Here is a 12,551-nt window from a genome sequence, read left to right as displayed (position 1 = left end):
AGTAATTTGGCTTGACGGTTCAGTCGTTTTCGAAGTCCTCAGTAAAGAGCTGAGGTGGGTGTGGAATTCAGAAGTCCATTCACTCCTGCCTGGCTTGTTAAATACACAGGCAACCCTTTGTAAAGAGGACAATAGGCTGTGATTGTAAATTAGCAGCTCTGCATGTTGCTACAAGGTATCCTGTGCCACAAAGTAAAATAAAGATCGTGGGGAGCAAAGACCACTAATGTCTTGCCTAAGATGCTCCTTTATCTCAAGGAAAAAGCTGCTGCCACGCAGGTGTCAATCATTATGTCCCGGGTACCATTCTAGTCTCTCAGAAGCGAGAAGAACAGAGCTGTATTCTCCCAGGGTGCGCATATAAAGAGACCGTTAGCATGCATTGTGTGTTAGAGCCATTTCAGACAGTAATAAGGAATGTGCAGGAAACAGTTAGTGAAAGCTAACATGACAGTGGCAACTGCTTCAGCCAACAGGGTCAGCATCAGTTCCTCGGTAGAGAGAGCACCAGACCTAAGGCCTCAATAATGAGGAGCTAGCCATACAAGCAACTGGAGGGATCCAAGTTAGCACAGAAGCCACAATGAAACAAGGAAGGTGGCTGGCTTGTTCAAAGAGGCATAAGTCCAGTGTGGCTGGAAGATATGAATGGTGAATAATCCAGAAAAAAATTAGAGAGATGGCTCAGTGGTTAAGAACACTGACTGCCCTTCCAGAGGTCCTGAGTTCAATTCCCAGCAACCACATGACAGCTCACAACCATCTGTAATGAGATCTGGTGCCCTCTTCTGACCTGCAGCATGTATACATATTAAATAAATAAATGTATACATAATAAATAAATAAATCTTTTCTAAAAAAAAAAATAGAAAGTATAGACTGATTCTCCTTGCACCATAAGCCATGGACACAGGAGTGATGTGACTGAACACAAACATTTAAATGTTTCCTCCACATGTGTTATAGATCCTGGAAAGCAGGTGCAGGATGTGGGTCGCAGGGCCAAGTGTGACGGTACTGCACTGGTCTCAAAGGAGATGGCAGGTGGACCCAGATAATTCATAGACACAGGGATCCCAAACCAGCTATTCCTGAAGAAGGATAGGTCCAGTTCCAGACCATGAGATTATAGCAGCTATGAAAATGGCTGCTTTTGCAGACTTTTGACAAGTCTTCTAAAATCTAAGTGTCAAAAGAGTAAAATCTGTTCACAAAGATGGCATATTTCCTTTAATGGCATTTTGTTGTCGGCAAGGAGATGGAACCGTAGGGAGAAACGGTGCTGTCCTTCCTAGCTCCTTTGCTGTGTTCCGTGGATCAGCACCATGCTGAACACCGTATGTGCATAATTCCCACCGCAGGAATAGATATTTTCATGATCGGTGACTCTGAGGTCATTGTAGCTGAGAGGCTGAGTCGCTGGCAAGATCAAAGAGAAGGCATAGGACAAAGGCGAGTCAGGGAAGCCCAGGGCGGGCTCACTCCGAAAGATCCGTCCATACTAGAGCGTTTGCTGTGACTCCCCGCTCCAGAGAGGGTGAAATGGTGTCGCCCGCCCAAGCCCTTACCTTAGAACATTGATTTGCCTGCATGCAAAGCCTTCCGACACTTTCTGTGAGGAACTACTGCAACCCATGCAGATTCTTAGCTGTAGAATCCTAAAAACCAATCAGAGTTCACAGTTGTTTTCGGCCCTTCGAGATCATTCAGTGAAAATGTCACTATCAGACATAGTGACAAAGAGATACAGCTATTCATTTTCCAGCATGCCAGAGAGAAATTTAATTTTTCCTGCTTTTGAAGGCAAAGTCTTGGGTCTGGTTAACTTCAGGGTATGAACATTTATACAACATTTTAATAATAAAGTTTAAAATTAAAAAATAGAGCCCAGGTTGACCTCATATTTGCTATGTAGCTTGTGAAAGCCTTAAACTTTTGATTTTCCTGCCTCCACCTCTTGAGTGCTGGGATTACAGGCACGTGCCACCATGCCTGGGTCATGCACACTGAGTACCAAACCAGGGCTCCTGTAAGCTCAAGGAGCATTCAGCCAATCGCACCACATCCCCACCCACAAAACTCACCTCTAAACAAGAACAAATTCAGAATGGAAACTTGCTAACTTTGAAGTTAAACTCATTACAATCTTGATGCTATATGACTGGAATATAATAACATGAAACTAAATGTTTCTCGTGCAAATCAAACTTTTAAAAAATTCATAAAATATACTGAGACTTTTCTCCTTGTTAATCAGGAAAGAGAAAAGATTCTGACTGGCACAGATGATGTCTATGGTTTATTGTTGAGGAAAATCAAGTGCCCGTGATGGATAGTAGTGTAATTAAAACATCGGGGTAGTAAATTGTGCCTGTGACTCTTACAGCCCACACATCACAAGTCAGCATGATAAACTGTTCCTTCTCCTCTTTCTCTTCAAAGAAGTGCTCCGAACTGACCAAGATTTGCAAAGCTTTAATTACTAATCGTGTGCCATAGATCTTTAGGGGGATGACTTTTAAGTTTTAAAAAAAAATGTTTTTTAATCTCTGCAGTGAAGCGCAGGGGGAGATTAGAAATTGATCCAGTAGTCATCTTAAAGAGAGAAAAGATGGGTTGGGAGAAAGGCACGCATTATTCTCAGGAAGATGAAAAGTCTCCATGGCCGGTGTTAATCATCTCTTTTGCTGACCGCTGAGAAAATGGCAAAGCCAAATAGATTTCCCCGCTTTGTGAGCAGCTTTCATTTTTGTTAACAATTTTTCTTTGTCCTTTTTTAATTTGTGCAATTCAGTTACTTTTTCCTCTTTTTTTCTTTTGTTTTTCATTTTGTTCTGTTTCTTGGTTCTTTGTTTTTTTGTTTTTAATTCCTCATCACCACTTCATATGGGCAGTGAAAATTCAAAGGAGCAACAGACAACTTCCTTGGGAATCCTGGGCCAGCAACCCGTGCAGCCTTCACACCAACCACCGCCATAACTCGTATTACCCAGACCACTGCAGAGTGCCAGCCCTGACTTTCCCGAAAGCGTCTCCTCCAAACAGCCCTCGTAATGTTCCACGCTTTCTCGCCCTGGTCTTCATTAGATTCTCCTCTCCTCGTGCCTCCTTCCCTAACTCACTACATCTCTGGTTCATGCTTGTTGCCTGCTTTCCCTGGTTGCTGTTGGTTCTTTGTACTAACAACGTGTGGTTTCTGGCTTCTGGCCTCTCCTTTTCCATTGTCATTTAAAAAAGATTGTTTCTGGCTTCTGGCCTCTCCTTTTCCATTGTCATTTAAAAAAGATACAAGGGACGGTAATGTCCCTTGATGATAGGTAACCTGCCTTGCATGTGTGAGGCCCCGGGGTTCAATCCCCTGCACCACTTAAACAGTACAGGGAAAAAAAATGTGTAAATGTTCGAAGGCTTTATATATGCAGTTCAGAAGACAACTCAGAACATGGAAGTATGGTGGTCTCAGATCTCCATGTATGTGAATCACTTAAGACATACATCCGTGTCAGAAAATACCTGCAAAAATGACAATGTGTACACTATGTCTTAAGTTATCAGTGGAGGACTTTGTTTCAATCTCTGTCTCTGTCTGAAGTAAAATTCATAGTCTGCGTGCACCCACGTGCTATGGAGGACCCCTGTCCCTCAAAAGTTACCAACTCATGTGACAGATTCTCAAGCGCTGGCTGCAGGGCCTGATCTCTGTGCAGATGTGGGTGCTGACTAACCGTGGCTCTGTGTCCTATGTCTCTTTGGGTTGTTGCTGGTTGGCAAGGGTGGCAGGCTCAGGCCCCACCTAGGAATGCTCCGTGCCAAGTCTTCACTCTCTTCCAGCGGCCATGGTGTCCTCGTCCTCCCCTACCTCCATGAGTGCATACAGCCTGAGTTCCCTGAACATGGGGACTTTACCTCGAAGCCTCTACTCCACCAGCCCACGAGGAACCATGATGAGGAGAAGACTGAAAAAGAAAGACTTCAAAAGCTCATGTAAGTGAAATCCATTGGTCTCCAGGAAACGTGGGCCTACTCTAAGGGGTGGGGTAATTAGGGAGACTGTGCAGCCGATAGCTCCGGCTAAAGACCATGACTGAAACCCGTGATCTGTGTGGTAGCGTGTACCCTGAATATAACTTCAGACTGATTTAGCTTGCACTACCTTTTCCTACAACAGCTTTGCCTATAACAATTTTGTTTCTTTTCTCTTTTAATGAAATTTGAGGTGCCTTTCTACTCTGGGTAGCTCCGGGCATAAACGTTTATTGCTCATATCTTATTTTTTCTAAAGATGTTTTGTACGAACTCTGTCCCTCGTGTGATAAGTAGGAGTATTGTACATTTGGTTAACCCAATCAATTTCACATTCTGTTTCTTGACCTTCTTTCAAAACAGTAAGGTTGAGCATTTCTTTTCAAATTCTCATTCCGAAAGCTTCCTTTAGTTTTGTTATTATTCTATCCTACTGAGAATGACCTCTATTGCATGTATTTCTTGGTTTTAATATAATATTTTCATTTATTCTTTTAAAAGTTCATACATGCTTACAATATATTTCAGCCATATAAATGCCCCCCACCCCCTCTCCAACTACTTTGGAATTCTTCCATGTTCTTCTCCTAACTTCCTATAATGCTGCCCATACATGCCTGGGGCATCCACTGGAACCTTGAACCTACCCAGGGCCTAAAACCTTGAAAAACAGTGACTGTCAATAGCTCCTTGGTGGCAAGTGGAGTCTCTTGTGCCCCTCCCAGTTCTCCCTGGAATGTTGACTGGCTTGATCTTGTATAGGTCTAGTACGGGAAGTCACAGCTGCTATGAGTTTGTGTTCAGTGGCCTGTCGTGTTGGGAAAATACTGTTTCAATGCAGGCACCCCCTACCTCTAGCTCCTAGAATCAATCTTCACCATCTTCCATGATGCTCTCTGGACCTTGGGGTGTGTGGGGGGGGGGCGATATAAATGTATAGACACTTACTCTCTTCGCTTTAAGCAGTTACGCGTTTCTGAATTAACTTCCACCTAGCACACAAAGATGCTTCTCTCATGAGGACTGAGAGCTGCACTGGACTACTGCATATTTAGAAGGCACTTTGGTACTGTGTCCGTTTAAGAACTATAGAATTAAGAAAACTACAAGGAGGTAAAAATTCACAAAAGCATTCTAAAGTCTAAGAACTGCAATTCTCATTCTTGAAATATTTCCCTAGGATAGATAGCCAAGCATATACAGACAAATAAAGGCTAGGGAAGTGTGACCATTTGCTTTGAGACAGCATGATTTGTATAGAAAGGAGTGGCTGGATGCTTCTATATGGAGGAAACAGAGACAACCCCTATTTTTTCTTTTATGTTAAAGAATCTGGGTATCTTTCATCTTAATCATGTTTAAAGGGAGAAAATGCCCCTATTTCCAGCCAGATCCAAAATCACAGTTTAGTGTATGTCATGCCCTGTATCTTTTTGGTGTCTGTGAAACCTAAAGATGATGGGGTCTACTTCTGTGCCTGCCATAAGAATGAAGTGGAGGGGCATCTGTAAGTTACTTCAATGATGTCAAACCCAGCAATCCCAAGGGTAGTGCTGACAAGAGAATTCAGTGGTTGTTGGGTCTCTTGACTCTTTAGTTTGTGTGCCTGAGAGTTCGTATCCCGAGAAGAACTCTCGAGTCTATCAGCACCACTAGTACTGGGGAGAGCTGCTATCACCCACTCTAGGATGCGTGTCTTCTAGGGGTGGGAAGCTGAAGCCTTCAGTATAAAGAAAACCACAATAAGAGACTCGGTCAGCATCTTTGATGTCCTGGTGATGTACACATAAATATTGACTTGTCATTCCTTTCAAATGTAAAACTTGGGGGATATAGAGATCGGTCAGTGGCTAAGGATGTGTTCTGCTCTTCCAAGAGGACCCAGGTTCCATGCCCAGTATCCACCTCAGGTGTCTCAAAGCCATTGGTAACTCCAATTCCAGGGGATCTTATGCCATCTTCAGGCCTCTGTGGGCACTCACACAGATAGAAAACAGACACAGACAGAAAAATGGACATACACACATTAAAAATAAAATGTGTTCAAATATAAGTTTGTCGCCTTTAGTAAATGAAATTAACAATGATTTGAAGTTAAGAAGATGAAAGAATGAACTTAGTCAAAGAGAACAAAAAACACCTAGATTTCTACTTGCTTCCTAACTAAGGAAATTATTTAGTCTTGGCAGAGATCAGCTGCAGCTGCACAGCAAACGGATTATGAGCCTGACTCTGCATACTGGATGCCTGTCACCCCAACAGTATATTCTTGCTGTAGGACCCGGAGCAAGTGTCTTAGACTTCCCATGTCCCTCCTGAAAATGGGAACAGCTATAGTACTAAACTTTTGGCAGTGGACAACCAATTGGAGAACTAGAGGGAGGCTTTATTTGTTAGGGCTGTGAGTTTGGCCTCCTGTAGAGACCATCATCCTTAAAGGGACAGACTCATGATTTTAATACTTACACTTTGCCCTAATACACAAGTCTTGAGTTTTACATACAATGCCTCCAGGACTTGAAGTAGGTATGTATATATACATATTTATATATTATAATGTCTTCATGTGCAGTGCTCATCACTGACAGAAACGGGCTACATCCCTCAGCAGGACAGAGTCATCAAAATCACTTCATTAATGCCTGAATTTCTGCTTTGAAGGCTAGCCATTTGTTTGTTAGGTAAGGGTTGCTGTGTTGAATAAGGTCATTAGCAGATACAAATGAATGCTAATTCATCAATCTGTCTCACATTATTTGCACATCTTGATATTTGTAACAAGAAACAAAGCCGAGGAGAGACCTGCCTTTCCCTTCACCCACTCATAGATTCTCTCTTGAATCAACATGCAATCATTCGACTGTAGCCAAAAAGATAAACAGAAACCTGGGTTGAGAAATTCCCAGGTCATGTTTCCTGTAGATGGGATCCACTAAGGCCCCAATGACAATGTTTATAGTAGGATGTTTATAGAAGTGTCTCAGGAAATCAGATACTTTATATCTTAATGAAGCGGTAGAGCCCAAATGGTGTGAACTTTTGTTCCCAGTTAAAATGCATGAAAAATGAGAGTATTCCAATTTGGGGGGGGGGGGGAATTAAGAATTTCTCTTCTCCATTTTATTGCTTAATATGGCTATTTTAGATGTAAAGACCCCAAGTAAATAAAATAAAAATTTTACTAACATTCTCACTATATACTTTGGTTTCTCCCCCTGTTTTATTTATGTCTTCATTCCAGGCTGCCATTTGCTGTCTAGTTTCTAATAGTCATGTTTCTATAGCAACCAGGCCATTCATGGATGGTGACTCACAGTGAAAGCCACAAAGATAATAAAGTCTCTTTGCTATATTGTTGATGAGGCCATGGTTTACGAAATAGAACAAATATTCTTGCATGTATTTGCAGGATAAAGTAAAGACATTGCTAGGAAACAATGACGTATTCTCAAGTAAATATTGAAACCCTCACCATCCGTAGAGGAAGGTACAGAAAAATCTATAGCAATATGTTCGTGACAGCGAGAAGGTGCAGTGCTTGTTTCTGAGGGGGAGTGATGAGCTCTGTGAGCCCTGGGCTTTGGGTGGAGTCACAGAGCCCAGGAACAGCTCCGGGCTATGTCACAGAGGAAACCCAGTCCAGCTTCTGGAACCTCCCAGGCCCCTCCCCACTGCCAGGGCTGCTCCCTGTCCAGCAGCCAAGGTCAGGGCTTCTTCCAGACCCGTCACCTACTGTGCCAGCGGCTTGACTACAGCGCACCTAGCGTGGCCCTTCCTGCCCCTGCAGAGAGACAGTGGCGCGATCCCGCCTGTTCCCAGTTGCCCTGGATTCTGCAAACAGCAGAATGTCCTTTATCTCTGTGGTCACTATCACTTGCTGCTAGAGAGGGTGGCACTGAAAAGAGCTGAAAGGAAGGAGATGAAGAAACCTTACAATTTTCACCATCCTTCCCATCGACCCCTAAGAAAAGGACACAAGAAAAATGTGGCTCATGGTAAGCTTGCACAAGTGGCCATGCAAGGAGTCGGAATTGAAATGGCTTAGAGGCTGCCCAACACCCTTTCAGCTCTCTGTGGAGAAGGAGCTGGCCATCCTCCACCCCACTCCCAAATTGGGTCATAAGATTCACAGCGTGTTGGGTCCACAGCAGGCCACCCTCAACCCTGGGGCTTTAGTGGGCAGAATCCTCAAATCGCGGAATCAAACAACAAACACATTATCCTAACAAACCCCTGGCTTTTTTTTTCTCTCTAAACTTTTCAAATTGTTTTTTTTTTCTAGCTGATTCACAGTCTCTATAATTAACACATTAAAAATAAATGTTCAAGAGCCAAATGTTTAAAAACCATGGATTACCTTTGGCTTCCCTTACCCTCCTCCCTTATATTGAGAGAAACTGACACAGCTGAAGAATGTGTTCCCTGCAAGCCTGCAGAACTGCCAGCAGATCTAGCTGTGTGCCTGGCGATGGAGCGCACACTAGAGAGTCCGCTATGCAAATCTCAAACTATAGAAAGCGCTTTTCTGTCTTTTGCTGGCCAACCACTTGACAAAGCAGGCTAACCTCCGCCAACTTATCCAGGTTGCTGTGTGTGTTCCTTTGGCTTTTGGTCTTGAAGCCTATAATTTATCTTTCTTCAAATGTAGTTCTTCCTAAGGATTTAGTACATGTGAGTATCCTAACTGCCATGAAATTTTCCTGTTGAGGGGACAGATCCCAGTGTGTCAGAGAACTTTGAGAATTAATTGAAAAATCCCAAATTATTTAATCTAATTATATATTTGGGTTATGAATTATAAATTCTGATAGTTATAAAATCAATGTACAGTACATAATTTATTTTCAATCCTAGGTCTCGTCCACCTAGATCACCTCGACTGTCTCTAAATAGAGCTTACAGGTGAAAGAGACCCTCATCGAAGGATTCTTCATGTGTATTACTGAACATTAAATAAAAATTGTCCAACTATCTTCCCCAAGCCAAAACACATATAGCTCACCCTTCCTTTGTGGGAGGCATCACTTAGTCTAATGTAGTCCACCTATTACTGTTCAGCTTGGCTCAGCTTGTTTCTTTCTTGTTCTTTTTTTAATGGTGATGAGAAACAGCCAACCCAAACACAGGGGTTTAAAAGATGTGATTGTTTATTACTTTATGTGGATGTGCCTGTGACTGAGTGAATATGTGTGAGAAGCCAGAAGGTTGTCAGGTTCCCTAGAACTGGACTTGCAGGTGGTTATGAACTGTCCTATGTGGGTGCGAAGACATAAACCAAGGTCCTTCAACTGCTGAGCCATCATTCCAGCCTTCAAACATACTTCATAACTCTGGATAAATACTCCCTGATATCTGCATCAAATTGAGATCTCAGATGAGGGAGAGTGTTATGCGAATCTGTCCAAAGATTCAGAGACCTTATGTAGCCTAATCCAGGTCCTGAATGTAACTTTGGGATCCATACCAGACCACTACTCAGACCACAGTGCCAGCCACAGCCCTACCGCTCCTACAGACACTGATCTGGGCCCCTTATAGAGCATAGTCCTTAAACCTCTAGCCAGCATACCATCATGTACCTGCATTTCTACCATGGGGAGGTGAATTTATGTGCAGGGGGTACAAGTGACCACACATCTCGATCCCCGTCCTCTTCCCTGCCTTCTGCTAGAAAATCAGAGATCCTAGCTGTAGGATCCCACAGTCTTCCCTCTTCTTTAAGGAGCTGTAAAAAGGGAACTGAGTTTTCAAAACCCTAGCCATGCTGTCTGTCTGTGATGCTGGCATCTGAACTCTCAGAGCCCTTGTCTCTCTCTTCATGGTGTTAACAAAATAACTCTTCTTGTGAACTTCTTAACCCGCAACAATCTCTCAGTGTCATGCTGAACCCAATTAGGGACCTTCCACTTACCACGGTGTCTTCCAGTACTGTGTCACTGATAGCAAAATGTATCCTCTTAAAAAACAAAATGCACACATGTAAAAAATCAGACTAGATAATGTATCAGCATTAAATATGTTGGCGCCAAGTCACATGTTGGACTTTTAGGTCATCCACCACCTGTGCAAAGTGTAGATTTGCGGTCTGCTGCCTTCCACACACAGTGAAGGCGATGTTACCTGTGGTCCATATGGGAAAGAATGAGGAGAGGCCGGTTAGGGAAAGGGTTTCTTTAGTCTCCCTCCCTTATCCCTGAGTTCCAACCATCTCCATGATAGAAAAATGTGGGTGAAGAATGACTGTTGATTCCTGATGATGACTCAGCATCAAGTAACTGACGTCCAAAATAAAGGTGATGCCATTTGGCAGTAGAATTGAGAAGTCATTGAACATTAAAGAACCCAGATATATGCTTATTGGAATGGATGAAATAAAAGCCCAAATTGGGGTGTGGAAAGGAAAAGTGGAGAAAGCTGGACAACTCTTACGACTGAGCAGCGGATTGATTTGAGGGCACGGGGAGTCATGAGTCAGAGGCTGCTTTGAGATTTCAAGACCAGGAGGCTAGAACATTAGAGAATAAGTGAGAAAGTCAAGATTACTTCCGCAATTTGGAAAATAACTTGAAGTCCTTTGAGGTGTGTCTGTAGATGGTGAAAAGAGTTCCTCACTGAAGCCAGAGGGAGAGAGAGAAGAGAAGATGCCACCGAGGACGTAAGGGTGGTGAGGGCAAGGACAAGAGAACTGAGCACAGGACCAAGACTGGGATCTGTTTCATGGGCCAGAGGGTAGAAGAGGTACAGCAGGGGTGGATACAGAAGAGGCTAATACCAAATCTTCATCAACACCTTAAGAGCAATTCACAAGGATGGGACTGTCCCTGGAGCCAGTCGCTACACAGCAGTTAGAGTGAATGGGACCACTGAATTTTTAGCAATCAGAGTCATCAGTGAGAGCAGTGTTAGCAAAGACTGAGGAGACGGGTGTGCTGCTGTGTCAGAATCAGAGCATTTTTGCAGGACACGGTCGGAAAAGCTAGGAGAGTGAGTGGGCACGCTTGGAAAAGTGGCAAGAGACATGTTGTCCCAGAAGGACTAGGCAGTGGAGAAAATCAGAAAGTCGCTAAGAAGGGCTGTGATAGTCCATGCCTGGAATCCTACCACGTGGATGGTCAGAGCTCTTAGGAAGGTCAGAAGTTCAAGGCTATCTTCAGCTTCACAGACAGCAAGCCTGTGGCCAGTCTGGACTGTGTGAGACTGTGACTCCAGAGTGAAAAAGAAGCAGAATAAGAAAGAATTAATCTCGACATAGGGAGAGGAGGAACGAGGAAAAGAGAGCAGTGGGAGCACAGAGCCACAAGAGGTCAGGCTGCAGTATTATCTAAAAAATGCTCATTAAAGGGACAAATCTTGTCATTCTCTTAGGAAATGACATTTGACCATTTGTAAGGATGGAGACATTAAAATAGATACTTAAGGAATTAACTTGGGGTACGCATATTTCCAACAAAGACTCCAGAGCCCAGTAGAACATAATAAGAATTTAGAGCTGATGTTCCTTTCTGGCAGGTTTCAACAATTCAGTAATAGATGGGGTGTTGACTGGGTATTACCAAAGAATGCAGAGTATATTAGCAAATCATGCAGTCTTTAAGAATCTCTGCTAGTTACAGACACTTCTATGAAGTGGTCCCCAGGCTTCGAAGTGCTGTGTGGAGAGAAATGAGAGAAAGGAAAGGCAACAGGGAGATGATAGGGGCTTCCAACTACCGCCCTGGGGTCTCATGTGAGGCTGTGGGGAGAGCTCTGGATTCCTCCCTCCCTGCTTCAGCTAGTGTTGTTCTGTTTATATTTAAAATATAAAGCTATGCCTGTGGATGCTTTCATTTAAAGAGGAAAATTCTGTCCCAAGTAAGACAGTTTGAACAGCAGCAGGGCATGAAGGCAAGCAACAGGAAATATTACTACAAACAAGATAGAGAAGAAACGGAGACTGTGGGAACTGGGAAAGTCACTAACACAGGAGCTGGTGTAAAAGGAGGATTAAAATATTAAGATCTTGGGGATCTTTTAAAGGAAGGTGGAGCACAGCCCTGGGCTGTGTTGACAGAAAGCTGAAGAAGGATGGGTTTGCTAGTGAAGGACATTGAGGGAGCAGAAGAGCCATGGAGTCAGTGTGCTCGACGGTTGTCAGCATGGTAAGGACAGAGAAAGGCTAAAGTTACGACATGGGAGCGTGAAGATGTGAAGTCAGCAAAGAAATGGGGAAATTAGGAAAAGTAGAAAAGTAGCCTAAAAGATTAGGCAGCAGAAATATGTATAGAATACAGAATTTTAAACAGCGGTTTGAGAAGGAAATGCACTGTGGATAAGCAAAGAGTGTCAAAAATACAAAAACAAACAAAATCCACCTGTGTTTGTCCCGTGTAAAAATGTAGGAAGCAATGGGTTTTGGTTAGAGCGGCATTGGAAGTGACTTTAAGTTAGAACAGTGAGCTAAAGGCCCATATGGGTAAGGTGACATTGGGCACAGGACCCTTGCAGACTGATGGCTTGTTCAAGCACAAAGGCCAGAGCTAAGAGAGGCA

The 12,551-nt window shown here is 43.3% G+C and overlaps 1 protein-coding gene across 1 annotated transcript in view; it reads left to right on the top strand.

The window, feature by feature from the left end:
* Grip1 (glutamate receptor interacting protein 1) overlaps positions 1–12,551 on the top strand; it is a 274,899-nt gene that overhangs the window by 173,012 nt on the left and 89,336 nt on the right. Inside the window, 2 exon segments of the mRNA XM_042054253.1 lie at positions 2,895–3,050; positions 3,832–3,984. Coding sequence (XP_041910187.1) covers positions 2,895–3,050; positions 3,832–3,984 — 309 coding nt within the window.

This window comes from Arvicola amphibius, chromosome 17 (genome assembly GCF_903992535.2).
Source record: "Arvicola amphibius chromosome 17, mArvAmp1.2, whole genome shotgun sequence".
Taxonomy (NCBI): Eukaryota; Metazoa; Chordata; class Mammalia; order Rodentia; family Cricetidae; genus Arvicola; species Arvicola amphibius.
Note: the sequence above shows the minus strand (reverse complement) of the source record. Positions and strands in the feature narration are given on the sequence as shown.